The sequence below is a fragment of the Toxotes jaculatrix genome, chromosome 7 (assembly GCF_017976425.1).
Source record: "Toxotes jaculatrix isolate fToxJac2 chromosome 7, fToxJac2.pri, whole genome shotgun sequence".
Taxonomy (NCBI): domain Eukaryota; kingdom Metazoa; phylum Chordata; class Actinopteri; family Toxotidae; genus Toxotes; species Toxotes jaculatrix.
Window position 1 is genome coordinate 6,810,224 of NC_054400.1, and position 23,964 is coordinate 6,834,187.

At 41.4% G+C, this 23,964-nt stretch overlaps 3 protein-coding genes across 4 annotated transcripts; 1 reads left to right on the plus strand and 2 right to left on the minus strand.

The window, feature by feature from the left end:
• Positions 1 to 1,797: 1,797 nt before the first annotated feature.
• Positions 1,798 to 4,276, minus strand: si:dkey-283b1.6. Its single transcript, XM_041042816.1, has 4 exons — positions 4,229 to 4,276; positions 2,829 to 2,917; positions 2,283 to 2,562; positions 1,798 to 2,065 (listed from the first exon to the last, which is right to left on the minus strand). Exons 2-4 carry the CDS (start codon positions 2,855 to 2,857, stop codon positions 1,946 to 1,948), a joined length of 429 nt encoding a protein of 142 aa, XP_040898750.1. The 5' UTR covers positions 2,858 to 2,917; positions 4,229 to 4,276; the 3' UTR covers positions 1,798 to 1,945.
• An 823-nt stretch (positions 4,277 to 5,099) lies between these two features.
• erap1b (endoplasmic reticulum aminopeptidase 1b) lies at positions 5,100 to 13,426 on the minus strand. Of its 2 annotated transcripts, none has more exons than XM_041042798.1 (19): positions 13,192 to 13,426; positions 12,210 to 12,730; positions 11,840 to 11,978; positions 11,499 to 11,633; positions 11,146 to 11,266; positions 10,504 to 10,658; positions 10,123 to 10,236; positions 9,628 to 9,759; positions 9,386 to 9,517; positions 9,217 to 9,300; positions 8,891 to 9,051; positions 8,429 to 8,508; positions 8,118 to 8,301; positions 7,868 to 8,024; positions 7,513 to 7,697; positions 7,206 to 7,367; positions 6,967 to 7,107; positions 6,751 to 6,832; positions 5,100 to 6,336 (listed from the first exon to the last, which is right to left on the minus strand). In XM_041042798.1, the coding sequence occupies exons 2-19, from the start codon at positions 12,698 to 12,700 to the stop codon at positions 6,166 to 6,168; spliced, it is 2,826 nt and encodes a 941-aa protein (XP_040898732.1). In that variant the 5' UTR covers positions 12,701 to 12,730; positions 13,192 to 13,426; the 3' UTR covers positions 5,100 to 6,165. The 2 variants fall into 2 exon arrangements, with proteins under 2 accessions (XP_040898732.1, XP_040898734.1); XM_041042800.1 differs by having other exon boundaries at positions 8,891 to 9,048; positions 13,192 to 13,422.
• A 1,008-nt stretch (positions 13,427 to 14,434) lies between these two features.
• On the plus strand, positions 14,435 to 23,745 carry naaladl1 (N-acetylated alpha-linked acidic dipeptidase like 1). The gene is made up of 19 exons (XM_041042414.1): positions 14,435 to 14,824; positions 15,240 to 15,412; positions 15,693 to 15,814; positions 17,260 to 17,379; positions 17,776 to 17,968; positions 18,210 to 18,303; positions 18,402 to 18,506; positions 18,684 to 18,769; positions 18,881 to 19,000; positions 19,088 to 19,173; positions 20,797 to 20,860; positions 21,175 to 21,242; positions 21,325 to 21,416; positions 21,725 to 21,818; positions 21,951 to 22,032; positions 22,340 to 22,513; positions 22,726 to 22,813; positions 22,921 to 23,013; positions 23,352 to 23,745. Exons 1-19 carry the CDS (start codon positions 14,625 to 14,627, stop codon positions 23,527 to 23,529), a joined length of 2,232 nt encoding a protein of 743 aa, XP_040898348.1. The 5' UTR covers positions 14,435 to 14,624; the 3' UTR covers positions 23,530 to 23,745.
• The last annotated feature ends 219 nt before the right edge of the window (positions 23,746 to 23,964 follow it).

Genomic DNA, 23,964 nt, shown 5'->3' on the forward strand with positions numbered 1-23,964 from the left:
TTTTTCTTTAATGTCAAAGTCTTGACTTCAGTTTAGTACAATTTTTTTAAAGCACAATCATTTTAACCCGTTCAAAACACATTTTTGATTCAATGTCCTTTGTAGTGAACTTACTAACCCCAATTTTTAATACATTAGGGAGCAGAGGGCTAAGTGAGGCTAAGAATTGTGGAGGGAGACTGTGTAGAAAGGGAAATGAAAGCAATTTTATTTCACTGTTCACACTGTTGATCAAACACATACACACTAACACACACACACAAAAGCACAGTACACAATCATTCAGCTTGATTTGGCAAACTACTTATAACCCAGTTTAGGCCATGACAAATTTGTAAAGGACACCCAAGAAATAATATAAATGTAAATTTATTATACTTAGAGCAAATAAACAACTCAGGAAATATCTTCAAATATGGGGTGTGAAAATCAGTGTTGTCAGTGGCGGAAGTGTGCATGAGTGAGCATTATGAAATGTGGGGTGTTGTTCGGGTCACAAAAGAAAAGAAAAAGAAAAGAAAAGAAAAGAAAAGGTGTACCAATGCTGGCCGATATCAGCTGCGGAGAGAAAAAAAAAAGAGGAGACATGAAATCGGTGTGGGCTGGGTTTTATACCCTGGGTCCACCCAGCCCAGGTGCCACAAATTTGGCTGGCGCCCACCACACCTTTCCATTACTTGAGAATATAACATAATAAGGCAGGGGATGTCACAACTTACCCTGCTGATTTATATATATCTGCTAAATGCTATAGATGAGCGCGTACAGGCTCCGGGCCTGCTCGGGGGCGTGGCCCACCCCAAGTGAGGAAGTAGAATATTTGGAAAATATGATAGATTTTTATATTTTGACCATCATATCTATGGGTGATATTACAGACACATCGTTGGAGTGACACAAAACATGTGATTAGCTTCTAAATATATATCACTCACATTTTGTCCTGCAATTTAAACAGTTCATTGGTGCTATTTGATCATTTAAACATGTACTTTACAGTACAGTCACTGTTCAATCAAAATCTTAAATCAAATCAATGTAGACATACAGCGCACCCCTGACTTTAAAATACTGCTTTTCACCTTTCAGGTAAATACTGTGGAACCCCAGCATTTAGCAGAGGGTTGGTCCAGTGTCACCAAAAAAAAACAAAACAAAAGGACATAATCAAATTTCAGGACAGAAAACTCCAGTCGAGTTCGATTACCTGAGAATAAGTTGTTGCTTTTGACATTTGAGTCTTTACAAAAGTTGTTCCTGTTTAATTTGAATGCAACATTCATACATCACTCATTCACATTCATGTACAACAACTGCTACATGTAAAACACGTGCTTTTCACACACCTTTTCTGTCTCTGTCTTTACCTCAGCACTACTTAGTTCAGTTTAATTTGGGGGAATGGCGACAGGATTCAGGAGACATGAGCCAAAACAAAGTGCTTCATACATGGCCACATGGTGGCACCACGGGATCTGCACCTGAATTTACACTAAATTTCATGGACACCTGTAAAGAGGATTTTGAGATACCCTGCTAGAAAACAAGCCAACAGACATGAAAACTAAATGCAAGGACTAAAAACACAACCTCCATAGCGGAGGTAACAGTCCTACTCGGGGAAATGATACACAGTCCGAGTTTAACAATCATTATCCATGGGAATAAAAATCTATTTTGGGTCTTGAGTGGTTTACTGGCTTGGTCAAGGCACTCATGGCACTGTAGCTTCAAACCTGGTGCCATCTCTTGCAGCTTTTATCATCTCTTTTATCATCTGTGTACCATCATCTCATTCTTTACCAAAGTAAAATTTTAAAAATAAAAAGGTCACAATAAAAAGTTCCTTTAAAACACTGTAAACTCCAGTTTCCAGCTCAGTCAAGTCCAGGATTCAGTGCAATGATCAACACTGTCCATAACCTCAACCCACGAGGGTGCTGGCTTATGGTTGCGACCAAGTTTGCGATTGTACCATGTCTGTGTGAGGCTGTGGTGTTATTGGATACACAGGACCATCATGTTCTGTGTAAGCAGGGGGAAGATCATCAGGTTTAAATCCCAGCTGAAAAACACAGAAAGAAACACAAGTTCAAATTTAAATAGCAGGAAACACACACCGAAGTAGATGTTATACATCATTTTTGCAGTGAATTTGGGGGTTTCAGGGACAGGAAGCGCTGAAGGCAAAATCATAATGAGACAGCATCGGATGCACCCTGGTTTAGATAGCAAAGTTTTCAGTTTTTATGTGTCACTGGGTGGTTTTGTTTTAGAATCACCTCATTGTAGGAAGGTGGGGGCCCACAGTAGACAGCAGTGCTGTACCGTGGAGGTGTCTGGACATCCTGGCTGTATTGAGGCACCCTGACGTCTTCACTGTCCTGCTGTGACACGCTTCTAGGGAAGGGGATGAAATAAATAGAAGGCGGGCGTCCCTCCTGCTCACTGCGTCTCCAGGCCTCCCTCTCTATCTGCTCCTCCCTTATGCGACTGCATGCCCTGCAGAAGGTGGTGCAGAACATGATGGAGAGGCCGAAGCCCACGATGCCCAGGAAGATCCTTGGAGAGGGAGAGGAGGAGATGGGTGAAAGGAGGATGAGAAAGATGGTGCAGTGGAGATGGTGACGATGTGAGAAGGGGGGAAGAGGGAAGTGTTCTTACTACCTAAATCTATCTTTTTAAAAAGACACTATTGCTCATGAAACATTCAAGATACTTGTTTCACTGTTATATCTATACTTCTTACCCGATTGAAATCGCCTGTTTTTTAATATATTATTTTTATTATCATCAGAAACTTAAAGATAAAAAGTAATGTGTCTTACTCTAGAATGGGAATGTAGTGCAAGGACATTCTCGGAGCTGTGTGGAGAAACTCTGAATGGACCAGAATGGAAGTGCAGTCAGTTTGAACCTGAAGGGGAAAAGACAATTTAATTTACAATTTAAATTTAACACTAATTTACGCCTTATTTATCCAAAACATTTTATGTCTCTGTAGCCATTTACAGACTTTGAACATACTTGACTTGTAGAACTGCTTAAAGGTAGGTCAATTTTTATGTCCTCTAAAACAGTCTTTGCGTAACAACACCAATAACATCTTTTTTTTTTCCATGATCAACAGGAATACTTTGAACTTAAGACCCATAAATATTTTGTCCTACACACACCTTGACCCATGAATATTTTATTGCCTGTCTCTACTTGTAGGGTGGAAAAATAATATACTAATAAAAGCACATTGCTTACAAGAAAACAGTTTGTCCTGCTGTAACCTAATGTGGTTTACAGCCATTCAAGCTGCCAGTAAAAACTAATGACTACTGTAGCAAACATCCATAACTGATAACACTAAGATAATACAAATTGCTAAACTGAAAGTTTTAGATTTTTGTGTCATTAAAGTTAACACAATTTTGTGGCATATAGTCCCAGTTTTAGTGGCATATAATCCACCTCATGCTGTCACATCCTGTTAATCAACAGATGGATTTTGGCACACTGAATTACATGCTTGAATCACAAGTATATCACTTCTCATGTAATTTACATTAAAGAGAGATTGAACAGCTTCAGACTGACTCAAAACATGTTCCAGACACTCTTCATATGTTTCCCTACACAGGTCTGACACTGAGGCTAAATTTGAGCAGGTTTGCCTCAGGTAGCACCAACCTAGTGCCAACAATCACTGTTAACAAGCTGTAACTGCTGGTACACTGTGGCTTCATTTCCTGCCTTGTGAGGTGGAAATTACTGGGGATTCTGTGTCTCTGTGAGTTTATCACAGGCTTTGATCACAGCTCTATTAACATTTAACATTTTCCAAGATCAGTTGCATGAAGAAATTTTGATCAAAACGGACTGAATTTTTCCACCTGGACTCCAAGTGTGGATCAGGCCCATGATATTGATATTGAAACATATTTTGAGGTGATCTAACATTACAACTTTTCAAATGTTGGATAGATTAAGCAAGCAAACCAAAGACCATGAAAATCACATGAGAGTTTCTGTAGGTGAGGTCAAAATTCACAACACATGATCAGCGAGCACATTGGAACAGGGACCACGTCGGTAAATACTGTCTAAACAAATAAACAGCTGCTAACATATTTCATGTTACACACTTTACACTGACATTGAATTTGATAAGTTTTCAGCAGTTTAGTAGTAAGTTTCAGAAACAGGAAGCAGAAGTAGACCAGATTCAGGCGCTTACCTTTAGTCCAGAGATGGCTCTTCTCTCCTCAGGTGTAGGACTGGGAGGGCAAACTGACAAGAGCAGAGTGCAGTTTCTATTGTGGGTGTGCTGATCAAGGGGCGGTGTGTGTGTGTGTTTGTGTGTGTGTGTGTATGTGTGTGTGTGTGTGTAAATGCGTTGCAATGAGCGCAAAGCCCAGCATATAGAATTTTTTAAACAGCCCAGAAACACCTTCAGAGACTGAAGTATTATTTGTTATATCAGCACTGTTTTTACATATGCATGAATAGATGCTTAGATGCTCTCATATGTTAACGTATGCTTGTGTTTTATCAATTGGACAATGTCTTATGTTAGCTTGTGCTAAAGGTCCATCAGAGGAGTTTATGGTAGCATTAGAAGATTTAAAGTAACAGCCACCTTTCTACACAAGGACTCAGCAGAGAGGTAGAAACTAACTAAACTAACTAAAATCTTGAGGTTCCTTCAGAGTCAAAGCAACAGGTGAAGACACTGTTCTTCCATCTTTTATCTTAGACAGCTGCTAAAGCACTTTGTCCTGCTTCCTAAAACCCCTGAGGAGAAACTAGTTAGAGTGTGAGGACAAGCTCCAAAAATCTTAAATTTCTCATAACACAACTCGATAGCAGACCCTCTCTGCCTGGTAGATGCACATCTTTCATTTACCTCACCCTCTAAAAAAACCCAGACTAACCCCTTATAACCCGGATGATGCCACTGTGACATCATCAGAGGTTATTTTCACAGACAGGTCCAAAGGTTGAATCCATAAAACTCCCAGGGCTTCAATGCAAGGTTCAGTGAATAAGTGTTAAAGAATAATCGAATACAATACAATAATAGAAATACAAACAGAAATTAAGACCAGTGGTTTTAGAAATTTTATTCGTCCCCAGAGCTGGAAACTCAGTGTAAAAACTATATCTGATCTGATCTTACAGAAATGTGATCTTGATTTTTAAACATTTTTATGTCGATTATAGTTCAAAAACACGACAAAAATATAACAACAGCAGTTTCACTTTAGACTTTTTGGCTTCTTTCTCTAGACAGCATATCCAAACTTATTTTTCTTGGTTTTGTTTTTCATGAATAGGAATGGTCTGGTACCTAAATATCTGAAAAAAATAGAAGTTCAGTCCAACACTTCAATATTTATGTAGCTGTGTTCTGCTGTCACAATGAAGCATGAATGAAAATCAGCTTCACAAAAACTAAGACTTCACACTGGAAACACTGCACTCGTCTTTGAACGTCCTGAAATTTAAAAGCGCACCCCACAACACACACACATTTGCATAAACATACACTGACCCACAAACATATACAGATACACACGGACAGCTCTGAGCTGACATATTCAGGTGTTGTGTCTATTACATAGTACTTTCACTTGGAAACAACACTCAAAGACAAATTTTTCGATAAAAACTGTTTGAGTTCTTGATATCACAACAATGACAGACGTCAGACAATTCCTTAAAAAAATGATAATATACCCTCAAACTTCTCACATATGGGTGTTCTTTAAGGCATCTCCTTCACATACTGAGGAACTGTATTAACTTATGGATCTGGGAAGAGCACTTATTTACCTACAGAACATCACATTACAGTAGTTTTTAGACCCTAGTTTACACTTTAAAAAAATTTTCTAGGTCAGTCAGTTTTTGTGCACATAGATGACACAAGCTTTGTTCCAAAGAGTTTGATGATACTTCTTGTTGTGATGTTTTTCAGTGTTTGGGTGAGGAGAGGGCATTAAGCCATTTAAGTATAAAATCTACTGTCCAAGTCAGGAGTTATTGCCATTCAAGTCAAAGTTGAGTTGCAAGGCTTTTTGATTGTTGTCATCAAATATAGCGTCATCCAATTTCTGACTTGTGTCCACACTTCTAGAAGTTTCTGCCTTCAGCAGCATAATTATCCTGGCGCTATAAATCCTCATGAGACACTTTGTGGCTGCGTTTGTCCAGCCAGGCCTGCAGCAGAGGAAGGTTGGTGTCCATCCAGCGGATGTTATCTTCAATGGTCTCATAGGTCTGCTGGATACACCTCATCTGTGAACCCGTCTCCTCGCTCAGGGAGCCGAAGAAGCTTCGTACCTACGCACATGCAGAGGAGAAAGACTTAAATAAATGTGATATATTTGACATGAGATCCAAAAATATAAAAATTCATCCTCCAATCAAGCAAAAGTAAAGTAAAACAACAACCTGTCACAAGATATAAGATGCAAAAAAATACTAAAAGTAACTGTGCTCCTATAAACCACTGACACCAATACATATAATTCACATGAATGTACCAAGCATGTAAAAATTGATAATGTTCTTACAGTAGATACTACTGCTCATTCCCATTTGATTCATGCCACTGCAGATATTTTATTTATCCTTTATATTTGAGTGTTTGTTTTCAGGAGTTTGTACAAAGAACAGTGCAGCAAAACATGACAAAGTACAGGGAGTGGACTGAAACCCAGTTACACAACAAGGGTTTGTACCTCTTTTACTTACCTCATCTAGCATCTCCCTGGTAGAATACTGGCTGGTCACCCCAGTCACCATGAATGATATGATGCTGGAGCCCAGGTCAAACCTGTGGCATCAAAGCAGTCACAGTTAGACATAACTCAAAGTTCAGAATACTCAAGGTGAAGTTTTAAAAACCAATCGCACATTATTTAGCTTTAAAAAGGGAGAGAAAGGTGTATGTGTGAAGGGCTGACTGACTTCTTGATCAGGGTGTGCCAGGTGGCTTGGAAGAAGTCCCAGGCCAGTTTGTAGCCACGGGGGTTCTTGCTGATAGAGACTATCACGTCTGGGAGGTCCTGAGTCTTTATCACCTCACCACGGAGGCCCTGCTCCATCATCCTGCAAACAGAAAGAGAATGGTAAAGAAAGAGCAGGGGAAATGATGCTTTCTCTAACTAGGATTTACTGATGAGTCTCATTTTACATAATGTACGCACCACTTGAGCTTGTCCTGCAGTGGGGAAATAGCCATTGCAGTTTCCATGCGCCGCTTGACAGACACTTGATTCGATTGGCGGAACTTCTCAAACAAGAAGTCCCACCCCTCTGGTGTGCGAGCTCCAATCACAAACACAGACATAGTGATGTCGACGGGGAGTCTAAAAACAGAGAAGGCTTTCCGTTCAGAATTTTTCGCTATTTGAAAATATTTAATCTTTACATAAAAGTGCTTATAAATATTGAAAGTATAGCTTGGACTGCAGGTAATAGTTAAGCCTTTGTGTGCTATTTAGGACCACTGACTTCATATTTCCATCAGATTCCTTCCACTTGTTAAAGAGCTGGGTGGCTTTGGTCACACAGGGAGCGTAGTTCCTGACGCAGGCAAACAGCAGCAGGTAACTCCTGAGTACTCGCTCAGACACTGATCCAGAGTCAGTCCACTCCTGCTTATCAATCAGCCCCCGGAACAGATCCACAATGTAGCCCTGAGAAACACAAGTGGCCACTGTATAAATTCTTGATGAAATGGCACAAGACTTCTCTGAACAGCAGACGATGTTGACGAGTGTAATCTGAGCTACTTTGCTCTAACCTCCCTTAAGAGTTGATTAGCATATATGTTTTGTGACGTGCCATGACTGCTGCCTTCACTAACCTTCATCTGGTTCTCCAGAGCAGCCATATCTCTCTTCTCCATCAGTTTGTAGAGAGGTACAAGCTCTCCAAAGGCCTGTGTCACGGCCATGATCTCCGTCTCTTTAGACAGGTACAGAGACAGATCCAGAGCCGTGTCCAGCTTCACCTTCCCTATACTGCAACACACAAGACAGGCTTCAAATCAACACCATTACTTTTATGAGGATAGACAGATGGTCCAACTGTTACTATCTGATCTTTAAACAGACCTGACCAGCTGGAAGACGTTGTGGATGAGGCTGGCACGATCGTTGCCAGTCAGGGCTGTGTGGTTATGCTGCAGAAGTTTGATCAGGGAGTTCCACCCCTCGCCTGCGTAGTGGACCATGTAGTAGCCGCTCATGTCCGCATTGAACTTCACCCAGTCCACCTCCTCCGGCAGGTACAGGACGTCTGCATGGAGTAAAGACAAGCTCTGAAGTAAAGAAGACTTGCAGAAATTAAATTTTATGCATGTGGATAAAGGTTACGAACATAGCAATTTAAAAATCAGCGTCATCGCATTGAGCAACACACTCACCAGTCTTTGTTTTAAGCAGGAAGCGGTGAATGGTGTTGGAGGCACTGGTCGTGTAGGTGAGTGGGATCTGCCACAGGAATCTATCAACACACAATGATAATTAAAACATAAATAAAAATTAAGAAAATGAGGCCATAATTGATCAAACGTATCTTCAATCTTAAATTAATATTAATTATTTTAGAAACATAATGTAACAATTACTATGACTGTGATAAACCAATTTAGCAACAAACGGATGTCGATCAATCGATGATTTTTGCATTTAAATGACTACAATTCCCTACAAAGGCGAAACACAGGAACTAAGTATTCGTCAAAAGACAAATTCTGGTCTTAACTCAAAGAGTTAAGACCAGAATTTGTCTTAACATCTTTTTTACTGTGTGTAAAATATGGAGTGAATGACTGACATTGTCCACTCATGTTCTCTGCCATAACACTCTAAATCTGGCATTTTACCCTTCAGTGAGGGAGGGGTCGTCTGTCTTCAGGTAACGCTCCTGACTGAGCCTGACCTCGCGACCTCTGACCTCCACAGTGACCAGTGGGAAGCCCTCCTGCAGGGTCCAGGTGTCCATGATGGCCTTGACATCCAGCTCATCATCAGAGTACCATTTCTGCTTATGCACACGCACACACACATCACATATTTCGATACACAATAAATTATTTAACAGCTTGAACAGTGACAGATGTGTGGCACAGCAACATTAGTAGAACATAAGAGGACCTCTGGAGTCAACCTGCTTTGTTGAGCCAGGTTGCTACAAATCAGGAAAACTTACAGAGTTTCCAGAGGGGCGGTTGCGTTTGGAGCAGAATTCTTTGTGTTTCATCCGGCCTTCGTCAAGATCGTCTGAATTGCAGATCTGTTGGGAAAGGGCACAAAACTTAAGCAGCAGTAGTGTAGTATCCCTCAGCCACTTTACCCATACTCACACACACATCACTTACATTAGTCAGGCTGTCCCACAGGTGGCTATTGACAGTGTTTTGGTAACTGTAGCGTTTGAGGTATTGGATGATGCCAATCTCAAAGGCCTCTGGAGTCATAAAGTCCCGCAGCATATTCAGAATACATGCTCCCTAAAAAAAAAAAAAAAAAAAAAAGCACACATGCTCGTATAATTGCACAGATCAAATATCCAAGTGCATCAACACCAAATGAATGGTCCTCATCCCAGAATGAAGCTGACCTTGTCATATGACACATCGTCGAACATCTCCTGGATCTGCATGGGGTTTTCCACGGGGGTGGAGACTGGGTGGGAGGAGCTGAGGGAGTCTACCTCCATAGCCTCAAAGCATTTCCCCAAGAAGAAGTCATCCTGGGAGAAAGAGAGGGGAGGGAAGAGATAAGTAAAATTAACATTGTCGTGGGTGTGCTTCTATAAAATGTTTTACAGAAACACACCCACAACAATGTAAAAACAATCCACAAATACTGTGGTTTGAGATCATTTTTACATGACTCTTTGTAGTTATATCAAACAAAAAGCTGATGACATAATTATTTTATCTTTCTTGTTATGCCAGTAAATCATTTCTGGATTTCATGGAGAGAAAATGAATAAAAAAAAGATTAAGTGCACTGTACGTCAGACAGGCAAATCGGCGTATGTTCTAACAGCTCGTTCATTAAGCAGTGTTCTAAGAGCGATACACTTCAGTTCCATGTGCTTAGCTCTCACCACTTGCAGCTCTGGGTAGGTGATATCGAGAGAAATAAACTCCATGAACTTGGCGAAACCCTCGTTGAGCCACAGGTCGTTCCACCACTCCATCGTCACCAGGTTCCCAAACCACTGGACAGGAAGGAGAACATGTAAGAACAGCTTAATGTACAAGGAAATGAGGCAATTAACAAATGCTACTTAAAGTTCAGAGCTGTTAAACTGCACTGTAGACACTATACGCTGCCAGCTTCAACCATTATCCCCTAAAAGTAACATGATTCTTTCTCATCACATCCTGACTCTGGCAATATTGGACACAGTGGAGAACTGAAACACCTTTTTTATTCTTCATTTTCTAGCTAATGCTGGTGGAGCAATCAGACGCAGGCCAGGTACCTGGTGTGCGAGCTCATGGGCGATGACCTTGGTAATACCCAGTTTGTCTGAAACTGAGGACTTTTCAGGATCGAAGAGGAGGCCTGTCTCTCTGTAGGTGGTCAGGCCCCAGTTCTCCATGGCACCTGACTGGAAGTCAGGGATAGCAGCCAGGTCTGCAGGGAACAACATCAAGGACATAAATACAGATAAATATGGTATAATTCACCTGCTGGCCCACCTGTCATACATGTGTCTTTGATTTCCCCCTGAAACATGCATTCATAAAACATGCTTTCAACGTGCTGATTAAAAGTTATATTTGCTGTTTAAATGACTTCAAGGGTCATTGCAGGTTCCCTCTGAATTCAATTTACTTTCCTACTGTTTCTCTGTTCATTTCAAATTGGATAAATATTTTATCTGGGGCAGAGAACACTTGCACTGTTAAATGCCTAAATCTAAATTTACGTACAGACTACATCACATACTCATGCAGTCCTGTGGCTTTGACGCACCATTTTCAACAGTTAACTCTGGTAAAGTGGCAGCCATCTATGCTGATTGAATCCTAAGGCATTACATTGCCAATAATTTTCTTAAAGTGAGTACAGTAAAAATTATTTACAATTTAACAAGGTGCTAACATGCATTTCTACAGACCCTGTTTGGGTAGCGGGTAAGGAATATCAAAGTAGTCGTCATAGAAATCCAACAGCTTGACAGCAGCATCCAGTGCAAAGGCTGTCTGTTCGATCTTCTCAGGAACAGCGTAGACTGAAATCTGAAGGGAAACACGATTAAAAACTCTTCAGTATTAATATAAGAGGATGTGGATGGGTGGTTTTAAAAACAGATGCATGACTGACAGTTTAAATGTATATTGCATCTACAATCAAAGATGTCTCTCCAAAATACAGTGAATTCAAAAAGTTGCAAATATCTCCATATAAACAGTTTCTGAATGAGAGAACTAAATAAATGACGGCGTGGCCAGCGTCTGTTGTCCTCCTCACCTTGACGCCGTGCTGGGTGGTCTTGCTCACAGACAGGAAATCTGACACAATGTAGGCCACCAGGTAAGTGCTCATCTTTACAGTGGTGTCAAAGTGATCCTCAAGCAAACCACCTGGCAACTCCACTGTTTTAACCTGAGCCACAACAACAAAGGTGTGTGGTAGAAGAAATTGGAAGAAAAAAAAAGAGAGGTCAGTGGGCCCATTACAGATAAAGTACAGTGAATTAATACCTTTTGAAAAATTGGAATGCTTCTTTACTGTGCAGTGTGTTTCATTATTAACAGTTTGACAGCAGTACATGCACTTAAAACAAATTAAACTGCTGCATTCGTGTGCACCTTAGGCATGTTGGATATGGCTATGTGACGTGGCTCTCGTATAATCCGTATAGTGAAGTTGGCCTTGAAGGCCGGCTCATCAAAGCAGGGGAAGGCTCCCCGAGCAAAGGTTGCTTCAAACTGCGTGGAAGCCATGAAACTAGTAATGAAAATAAATCAAAGTAAGATAAAAGTTATATTTAACATAACATGCTGTAAGACAATCAAAGGATAAAAAAAGCTGCTAAATATGTGGCATTTTCAACATCAGCTTATCAGTTTATCATTGCCAAATATGGAAGGGAAGTGCATCAGCACATCCCAAAATGCCACAAAAAATGTAAAATGCCACATAAACACAGAACCTTAAAAATAAGTTTCATGCTCTTACCGAACTTCCCCACTGCTGGTGCGGTAGCTGCTCTTGTAGAAACCATGGTAGCTGTCAGACAAGTTGGCTGCAAACTCCAGCTGAACTTCATACTTCCTACCTTTAGTCAGCACCGAGTCTGACATCAGGGCGAGCTGATGGAAATGAGGATACTCCAACACCTGAAGACGCCTCGCGCCTTCAGGTGCCAGGAGCAGCACGTTAGATATCTGCATATGCTTGGCATGGAGAATGACAACGTTGGTATCCTCATGCACGTCCAGTTCAATACGAACAACGCCAGTGAATTCGAAGGTGGTCAAGTTGGGATGGATGGTCAGGTCATAGTGGAGCGGGGAGATGGTTTTGGGAAGTCGCATGCGGTGCCAGGGGAACGGCTGGCCGTTGGTGGCTATGGGGAGGTCTTTGGCTTGGCCTTGATTTGGCAGCTGTGCTCCTGATGAGGGAGGAACGGGAACGAACAGCAGCAGCAGGAGAGGAGCCACGAACATGGTGACGAAGGAAGCAGGAAGTGCTCTCACCTGTAATACAAGTATCATACAAATGCATGAGTAAGCACAGAAATACTACTGCTTTAATGTGCATTTTCTAGTTTAATTCTATTTAAATCATAAATCTTATTTCCTAAGAACCTAAGGACAGAGATAATTCCAAGAGAATGACCAGGAATTACTTTATTGTCTACAGAGCATAAGATGTCACATCCTTAATATATCGCTCATTTTTCTAAAAACTCGGTGAGAGCTATATAATTAATCCAATTAATGCTACGCAGACAGGAAATATGACAATGACAACGCACAAACACGGCAGGTGATCAGGAAACGCAACTCGGCCTTAACACCTATTTTCATTCATTCAGCCCTATAGAAAAAAAACTCAATCTACCAAAAACTGAGACCTTATGACATATGGTTTCAATTTTCATTTCTTAACGTTGGTCGATTATGTGTTTTATTTCATAACTTTAATTTCGACTTACAGAGTCGTCTCCTGCGCGCAGAGTCCAAACAATGCAGTACTGAAAGTGAAACAGTTTACGGAGGAATGCTGCATGCTGGGAAGGACAGGAAACGCCATCCGCTGGCGTACATGTCAGTTCAGGTCATGCATTGTAACACCAGCACCTACAGCTGTCGTGACATGACTGCAAGAAATGATTTTTTTTGTGTGTGTGTGTCAGGAAGTTTCTTCGTGTCTGCAGGCCCGGAGGTACGAGCTCCGACATGCGTTTATCAAAGATTTCACTAAATTTTGCAAAGTTACATTAGTATTTCAGTCAGTGATGGTTATAGAAAGGAACCAAAGCAACAGCATTAATGTAACAGAGAAGGAAATACATCCACTGTGAACAGGAAGTTCCGCGTTGCTATGTTCTGTAACGCCATATTTCACCACTAGAGTGCGCCATTGCTTTAATTAAAGGTCATGTACGTTTCCATTTGAGTTCCTGTAAATTTTCTGTCTGATGTTAGGCCGGATCTGGATTCCAGTCCCTCACATGTAACTATATTTTACTGAACTGGATGAAATTGAAAATGAAATTAAACTGTCAGCTATTTGTTCTTCTTCAATCTATTGCAAAATTAAGAACATTTCAACACACATCTATGATTCACACCAACTGTGTATTCAAAGCATATTTACTGAAAAAAAAAAAAAATTAGAAGATTCCTTCTCAAATTCTACACTGCTTTTCTATTAATCACAAATCCTTTAAAATGAATCTTTCCCCAATCCCTGAATCCAAGCTGTGTAATGTGGTGCCTATACTGAAGACACAAGGAGAGCATTTGAGAATTACATTTACATAGTTCCGCCTGTCACCACACAGTTTTTAAAAAGTTCATTGTATTTGAAAGCACGGTTTGTCTGAAAACATCCTGGAATAAACACACTAAAAGAATAAGCAAGAGACGGTTTCCTTGTCTGTGCTTAACCCTCTGTAGATGGCCGCTTTTGCAACCAGAACCGCCTTTTCAGAAATCACTTTCCAAATTGTTATCTGTCTTCAGATACTGGTGGGGATTTAAAGTTTCAACCAAATTAAAAGATGCACTACCGAATATCACCTGGAATTCAAATGTGTATGGCACCCTCACACAGCCTGAGAGTGTGTGAGTTACAGCCGCTCACACATAAACAAAGGGCTGAAGTCCATCCCATCTGCAAACAGTAATGAGTAAACTTTACAATGATAATGCGTCTTTCTTATGGGAGGTCACTTCAGCAGCTGCTCTGGCGTTGCAGTGATCGTTTGGGAATCAGATGCAGTCATATGCTCATCCATAATGGGTTCATAAGAAACACTGTCCCAAAAATATATCTGACCTTTGGAGAAAGCTCACAAGATTCAGGTCCAAAGAGGAGGTGAACTGTTTTTTTTTTTTTAAAGAGCTTATACCAGAGAGGAGAATGATAAAGCAGGTGTTGTTTGGGATTCTTTGTGGCGCTGCCATACTGACCGCAGGCATCTTAATCGGTCACTATGGTATTGCCCAAAGCAGCAGTTCAGCACCGTCCTGGGTGAAGGAGGTGGCGAAGGATGTGGACGAGGGTCTCATTGAGAAGTTCATGTCTGAGGTGGACAACATTCAGATTCAGGAAAACTTAAGGTGAGTTGATAAATAATCAGTTTAAGATACTGTCAGTCACTCAGGTTTCCTTTTCATGATTTCATTTGTCCAAGTGATTAAAATAAAGGGGGAAAATATAAAGTTACAAAAGGAAAAGCAGTACCTGTATGTACCTGTAAAAGAGGTGGATTATTAAAGAATTTCAACCTACTGAAAAGTCTGAGAAGGTTTATTTGGCTGAATCTGCATTATTCATTCATTTAGCATCATGAGATTTTTTGCTATAACACATTCCTGACGGTTTCTTGAAAACTCATGGAAGCTTAAACTGGTTTCATGATCCCGTTGTTGTTTCCTCAAGGAACCAATTTTAGGTTTTAGACAGTATATCTAAATACAGTAAATCAATACATTATTGAATCAAACTTTTCTTTATTGTCATGCTCCTCCACAGGGTGTTGTCGAAAGTGCCCCACATGGCCACCACTGCTGGAGATGAGCAGACAGTGCAGTATATGCTAAAGAGATGGCAGGACCCCGAAACCGGTCTTGACGAGGCCTGGAGAGAGGAGTACATGGTCTACCTGTCCTTCCCTGACCCCAAGAACCCCAATAAGGTCACTGTAGGTGAGTCAACAACAAAGCAGGGACAGTCACACCATCCTCTTCCAGTTACTATGAGTCTGAAAAGCCAAAACAAAAATCATACTTTGCCACTGGTCCAAATCAAATGATCACATTTAAAAGAGCTGAACTGAAACCAACCTCCCAAGAAAACTGGGACTAATCTAAAAAAGTCCACGTTCTGTTAGATTCGACTATATTCTAACGTTGAGGAGGTTTTCATTCTGCCAGTGAGTTTCACTTGCTTACCAGAAGACCAGTCACCATGAGTTGTTCATTTCAGTGAGCCCGTCTGATACTGTGCTGCACACTGCCAGAGAAAAAGAGAAGCCTTACACTCAAGACCAAAATGATCCTGAGGTGGTTCAGCCATATGCTGCGTACTCCCCTGTAGGACACGTAAAGGTAAAAAGCTCCATCTCCATGTATCTTAAACTGTGTTAAAAGCTTCTGAAGAATTGTTGGCAAATCAGTAAATTTAATCGGCAACATTTGAATCCTATGGTTTGTTCAGACTAATTCATAGACTGCAGATCACTCCATAACCAAAAAAGTATTGAATACTGTCAGCACTGAATACTGTCAGCATTCCCCAATTTACTATATCTAAAACAGCTGCTTTATCGCTATTAGCCTGGCATTAATTAACACCAAGTGGACCTAACCAAGGCACGATGCACATACACATTCTCTGAATCCAAGCCTGATGTCAAAGTAAATTTTATCCCAGGTGAATGAACTTTAACACCAAACGATGATTTCCCTTAAATCTGAAAACTAAATAGCACAGTGCAATCTCACGAGAAGCATCCAGCATTAAGGTATAGTGATGGGTTGTTAAATCGACAAATAAAAAGGTAGACAGTCCGTATTTGTGGAACTTCCTGTTTGAGTAAAGCATTCATCATTTCTGGGAAATAATTCACTACAACTATAAAAATCACATGATCGTCACATCTCTACCTCAATGGCACACGCCACATGCTCGTAACCTCTGAATAACCTTTGAGGCCTCTTTCTTAACTTCTTACGTCCTGTGACAGATAAGAGACATTTATCTATTATTCATTTTTTTATACATAGTCATTGACAGCTCACAGGATTATGTGTGGCAATGCACAAGTCAGCAATTAGTTGACTGTAATGGTGACTGAAGAATTGAAGATCACCAAGAAAGAGCAGAAATCTCTCAACCCAAGAAGTAAATAAAAGTTACATCAAATAGCATCAAATCTTATTTAACAGGCCAAAAGCAAAAAGAACAATAACTGGTACTGACCTTATTTTAGATGTTTCACTCTCTGGTACTTTACTGGTGCCACAAAACTGTATTTCCTAACAGATATGGCATCTTCAAGGCCAAAACCTTTTGTATGTCTTATCAAGTACAGATAACATTACAAGCTGTGATGTAGACTGAGTTAATAAACCAACAAGTGCCCATCTGTTAAGACCGACAAAGAGAGACTGATATATAACATTACTATCTGTGGCCATCTATCTATCTATTAGAGGAGAGGAGTAGGCTGTAATAATGAATACGATAAAGATACACTTTTTGTTAGTCAGCATTAGTTTGGAAATCACAGAAAAACACAAGAGTGTGGTAAAAGGTATTTTAGAGGGCAGTGTGATGATTTTAGGAGGAATTGTTTTAGGAGGAATCAGAAAAAAAAACAATGAATATATTTCTGAGGAAAAAACTGGGGGAAATATCTGCACAACATGTAGCTGCAATTATTTAAATTTGTGGTCTAAGAAGATCACATCACCCAGTTCTGGCACCAGTTCACTGGTTGCTGCTTGAGTTGCTGCTGTTGAACAAATGTTGACTTCTCTGATGGTTTCAGGGGAAACTGGTTTACGCCAACCAGGGGAAACCAAGTGACTACCAGCTGCTGAACCAGACAGTTGACCTTAGAGGAACCATCGCTATCACCAGATATGGCGGAGCAGGAAGAGCAGCTAAAGTGAGTTGCACACTGGATTAATTCTGCACCATTAGCAAGCTGGTATTTGATTCTTTTTTTAAAAAATATAATCAAGCAGAAACAATCTGTTAAGGAACGACAAAACTTCTGTGCCAAAAGTGGCAGTCACATGCTAGTGAGTTTTTACTGTCATCAATATGGTCAACATCTCTAATCTTTTAAAACACTTTTTATTGAGACAGTAAAAGGTTTGGAGGACAAACATTTTATACTGTCCCTAGTTTACCATCTATCAAATCTAAGTCAAACCTGTCTTTGCAGCACTGTAACTATATGAGCAGCTACAGTGTCTAAAGAAGGATAGACAGACACTGTGTTTATTGAAAAGATATATGTGTAAGTGTTTTTACTGAACGCCCTGTATGTCTCTCCCAGGCCATCAATGCAGAACCATATGGCGTCATTGGTGTGCTTGTCTACACAGACCCTTTGGACATCAATGATGGTCTCATGTCAGATATCAATGAGACATATCCTCACTCCTGGTACATGCCGCCCTCCGGGGTGGAGCGAGGATCCTTTAACTCTCAGTATGGAGATTTGCTTACACCCTACCTGGCTGCTAAAGGTAACCAGTGACTTGTGTAAAAATGGTGCACAAATTACACATAGTGTTTTTGTTTTTTTTAAATTGTGTGTTTACTACTGCTGCGCTTTGGCTCCAATATTATCTGAGGTGGGGCTTTTACAACAGCTACACATAAAGATAAAACCAGGTCATCTTTATACTTCTTGTTACAGTATAGAACTTTTCCATAAATTCTTCAGAAGCACCAACATAATTTTGCAAATGATTCATTATTTTGCAGAGGAAACCTACAGAATTCCAGTCCAGAACATTACAGGGATCCCTCCTATTCCAATTCAACCGATCGGATTTGAGGATGCCAACAAATTAATCTGGTGTGGGATGATACAAAGCTGTGAACTTGTATAAGAATGATACATCCCAAAATAGCCAATTATGAACTAATTCTTTTTTTCCCCTTTGGACATTTCAGTGAGCTGGACGGACAAGCAGCTCCAAATGCATGGCAGGGAGGATTCAACTGCTCCTACAACTTTGGCGGTCCAGGGTTCAAACAAACCTCTGATTTCAATAACAGGTAGTCAAACACCAGATATATTCAGGAAATTGTTGCACTGAATTGTGAACTAGGAGTACTTATTTTAATGGAGCACTATACCCATTTCACCAAGCTGACACGCAGATGGTGTTAACACAGAGATGGGTGGCATCATTCACTTCCAAAGTCTGTGTCTCTCTTGAACCTCTGTTCTAGTGATGTGAAGCTGGACATCTTCAACCATGAAAAGGTGGAGAGCTCCTCTAATGTGATGGGAGTAATCAGAGGGAGTGTCGAACCAGGTGAGACTGGTGACCAAATCACAAACCAGTGATATTATCGGCCTTCATCTTTTTTGGTCATTAATCTGATGCTGCTTTTTGTTCATGCTCAGTGTGTGTTCATGTCAACAGACAGGTATGTGATCTACGGGAACCACAGGGACAGTTGGGTTCATGGTGCCATCGACCCCAGCAGTGGGACATCGGTCATGCTGGAATTGACCAGGGTACTGGGCAAGATGGTCAAACAGGGTGAGCAAAGTCAAAGCTTCAAATTGTATCATACTGAACCTGGTGCTGGATTAAAAAGAAGCTAATTTTTGTCCCTCTCTGTGGCAGGCAAATGGAGGCCTCGCAGGTCCATCATCTTTGGAAGTTGGGGAGCAGAGGAGTTCGGCCTTATTGGGTCTGCAGAATACACAGAGGTGATTTATAATTAATGCATAAGATTAGACTAAACACACAGCAAGCAGATGTGTACATAACTGTACTTAAATTGTTTTATGTTTGAGCAAAACTATGAACATTTGGAAAAAGCAGTCTTCCTTTATTAGAGGCTAATGTTATGCTGAGACTAGGAAACGGCCATGGGCAACGGGTGAAACCAATTAGGGTGAGGCAGACAATCACAAATGGAGGGAAACAAGACAAAATACACAAGGGCCATGATTTCAAAATAAAACAGGAACAGTGAACAGTCAGAGGCCAGCAATCAGAGAGCTGGTGAGGGAAGCGGGAGACCTCAGGTGGACGGCCTGGAGGTTGAACCAGGGCAGAACAGGAGACCTCAGGCGAACGACCCGGAGGTCCAACAGACGAGCGAAGACGCTGGGGAGGCCGACCAGAGGGGCGGAGCAGCTCAGATGGCCAACCTGCAGGGCGACGGCGGTGAAGCCGAGGTGAGGCGGGAGGGCGACGGGGGTGAAGTCGAGTCTCCTTCAGCGATGAGGAGGCAGCAGGCCGGAGGGCAGGTGTCGGCCGAGGCGCCGGCTGGAGGAGTGGGGCAGGTGTGGACCGGACCGCCGACTGGAGACACGGAGCAGGTGTCGGCCGGACCGCCGACTGGAGACACGGAGCCGGTTGGGCCGCCGACTGGAGACACGGAGCATCCGCCGGGACCCCCGACGCAGAAGGCTCTTGAGCTGGCAGAACGTCGGCTTGGAACCGGGCTGCAGGGGCATGGGAGACTGGCTGGAGGCTAGCAGGCCAGATGCTAGCTGACTGAGAGGCTGGCAGGGATTCCCCGAAGCATTTGAGCAGTTTGTTTTTAAAACCCTAAGTGTCAACCAGAGCTGGATCAGATAGGGACACCCCCAGCGGTGCAGCTAGCTTTGGATAAATCTCCACAATCCAGGGTTTTTCCTAAAACGAGTGTTCGGGTCAATTCCCGGACTAATTCTTTCTCCCAGTAGCTTGTGGCGCAGGAGAAAAATACTCAGAAACCAAACCAAACGAAAATACAAAACGTTCTTACATGGTGGGGAAAAATGCAAGGCACAGGTACGGGAGCGAACACGGGGAAGACATAGACTCGGGCATGGACACAGACGAACCGACAAGGGGAAATAACGAGACTTAAATAAACAAGGCAATGGGCAACAGGTGAAACCAATTAGGGCGGGGGCAGACAATCACAAATGGAGGGAAACGTGACAAAAACAGGAAGTAGAACAAGACAAGATACACAAGGGCCATGATTTCAAAATAAAACAGGAACAGTGAACAAAACTTAAGAGTCCGAGAGTCCAAAAGAGAGTTCAAAACATAACCAAAAGAGTTCAGAGAACAGCCCCTTTAGGGGTTAGTCATGACAGGCTGATGTCAGAAAACCTGAGTATTCCTGTATAACAAATTACAGAAAAAAGTCGATTACTTCGTTCTACTTGTGCTACTGTTCCACTAAAATGTACAATTATTCCATACCTAATAATATATGACATAATATGTAATTTACCATAATCTATGGTAAATAACATGATATTATCTAAGTGTTGCTTGTATACTTACCAGCATTGACAAATCTGACCGTGATCTTGTGTTTTCTCCAGCAATACTTCACCAAGCTCAGCGAACGCACTGTTGCTTACATCAATGTGGATATAGCTGTTTTTGGTAAGAAGTTTCAGCTGCACTACCTGTCAGGTGTAAACCAATATGTAATGCCTTGTAATAGTCTCAGTTCTGGGTTTCACCTGGATAGATGGAGCCATTGTAGGTGGACAAATTTTCACAAACTTTGTAAACTAAACTACCTTGTTGACAGACATTATTTATATTGTGGAACAAATTGTTAAATTCATGAAGAACAATTCCTACGGTTCCTGTCACTGTAGGTTGTGTTCACTGACCATAAGCCTTGTATCTTGGAAATGTACAAATTGAGAGTGAGGTTAATCCAAAACACCTATTCATCTTCACCTCCTCAGCCAATGCCACCCTCAGGGCTTCAGGGATGCCGTCAGTACAGAACGTCATCTTCACAGCCGCAAAACAGGTGAGGTTTTTAAAAAATTTACTTGGCTGGTTCTCTCTCCAGCAATTTTAACTTGTCCCATGAAAATGTGTTTGTTCTCTAGGTCGGTGCACCTGGACTGGACTCCACATCTGTGTATGACAACTGGAAACGATATACCAACAGGACAAGCCCGGCCCATGGAACCATTCCCAGGTAATCAACTGCTGTTGAACCTTTCTGATTCTCCCACATCTTGTATTGCATCCCCACCTCTGGTTTAATTTGATTTTGTAATTTCTGTTCCTTTTCGTTTCAAGTATGTGGTCATGACAATTTGAATTAATCGTCATTGCAGCAGTTTTTCCTACCATACAGTACGTGGTTTCTTATCTGTGTTGTGAGGTGATTTGCATCATGAATGTGTTCATATTGAAGTATAGAGTATGTATCCCCACAGAAATCATAGGTCTGTCAATAAATGAGTAAATTGATGCCTCTTGATTTCTGTCTTCCTTTGACAGAATGGGATACCTGTCAGGTGCAGGGAGTGATTACGCTGCCTTTGTCCATTACCTGGGAATCACTTCGATGGACATTGCATACACATATGACAAGGTATGAAACTCACCAAATAAAATTTTTTTATTTCGGTTCAGACATGTCAGTAGAAGATTCAGATTCCGAAATTTAACTGAGCTCATTCAGTCAGTCATTTAACTCAGATCATGGATATTTTTCTTCTTACAGAGTAAAACAAATGCTCGCATTTACCCTGCATACCACACAGCATACGACACCTTTGACTACGCCTCAAGGTTCATTGATCCCGGTGAGCAATACTGTCTCTCTTGTTATGTTGGCATTTCTTGTACTATACTTCTTGTATAGCCATAGTTAATGGTAGAAATCCCAGTCCTTGCATTTTTTCTGTCATGGAACTATAGAGTATGCTTTGCTTTCTTTTACATTATACCATTCAAAGATTTGGTGTATTTTAACAAAAAGCTTTATTATTCTCAGCCCAATAGTTTCTACTCAATCTCTCCATCTTCTGTTAACAAGTGAAAAGACAGCAAAAAGTTTCCCTGCACTTCCTGTAGTGCACAACATTTCAGTCTGCCACTTCCTCCTCTCAGGGTTTGTCAGTCATCAAGCCGTTGCCAGGACAGCAGGAAACGTCTTAATCCGATTGGCTGACAGCTTAGTGTTGCCACTGAACTGTAGTGACTACGCTGAGAGTCTGGAGGACTACCTCAGCACAACAATCACCCTATATGAACATCAGCTGAATGCAAGGAATATATCTGTGGGTAAGAACAAGGCAGTTTGAGATGCCTCAGTGATCATTAGTCTTACTTATGCCAAGCAATACTGATAACTGTAAGCTAGACAATGTCACTGATTTTAACCTGAAGTGAACCAAAATGCTGTTTGTCGCTGGGAAGAAAAAACTGGAGACAAAAGTGATAAAATTGTCTTCAGGCTGCACCTAAGGACTGTAATGATCTGTGTTTTGTTTCAGAGCCATTAAAACGTGCAGTGGCCAGCTTTCGCAGTGCAGCTTCTCATTTGGACCAGGTGATTCACAGTTCAGAGCTGGCAAATGAGACGTAAGCGCACAATCATACATATAAGGGCTTATTGCTATTTCCTCTGCTGTCCGCATAGAAATGAATGACAATCACCCCCCTCTATCTCTCCACCTTTCCTCTCTCAGCCCTCTGAAGGTCAGAAGGATCAATGACCAGCTCATGCTGCTGGACCGCGCTTTCTTGGACCCTCTGGCCTTCCCAGACAAATATGCATACAGGTAAGAAGAGGATTTGCCAGCCTCATATTTATGTCTGCTAGCCGTGTGCAAAATAGAATTAGAATGGTGAACGTGTACAGTATATTGTCACTGTGAGCATGTTAGCATGCTGACGTTAACTCAGACCACTGTGCCTAAATACAGACTGACAGAGCTGCTACCATAGCTGACTCTTAGTTTTGTTATAGCAACACCTGGAAAGCTTTCATTCTATATAATAAAGTATATTTTCTTTATCTCACATGCTCACAAGCTGCTTCACTCCAACTTACCTCCTTTAATTGTTCAGCTGCCTGTCATTGTTATATCACTCTTTCTTTCCCCTGTACATCACACAGGCATGTTATCTGGGCCTCAAGTAGCGCCGGCGAGCCAACCTTTCCAGGCCTGGCTGATGCCTTTGCCAAGGCTGAGTCATCGGGTCAGTCAAGCGACTGGGACAAAGTTCATTACCACCTGTCAGTCCTGAGCCAGGCCATTGAGGGTGCTGCCCACACACTGGTTGATGTCATATGAGGAGGAACTGCAGTCTCTCAGGGATTTTATTTTAAAAAAAAAAAAAAAAAAGGAGGGACCTGCCACTAACGAGCACTGATGAGCTGGACCACAGTACAACTATTTATGGGTAATATTAATTGAGGTGATTTAGGAATCATTGAGCAAAGCTCATCACCAAACAGTAACATGAATGATGTCTTTGTCTTTTGACACTCAATTAAAATATTTAAATATGACTTTGAGTGTTTTTCATTTTGATTCATTGAAGATAAATCATAACAGCCGTTGTTCATACAGTTTTAGTTATTTTTAAGTGAGCACCAGTTTCATTTACAAGGGTTAAAAGTACCTATATATGGCAACACACGTTTTTCTGCAGATTACTGATCTCCACAGTGGGAAACCAAAAGTCTTTGTCTGCTGGAGAGCCATGAAAAACCCACAGGCAAATAC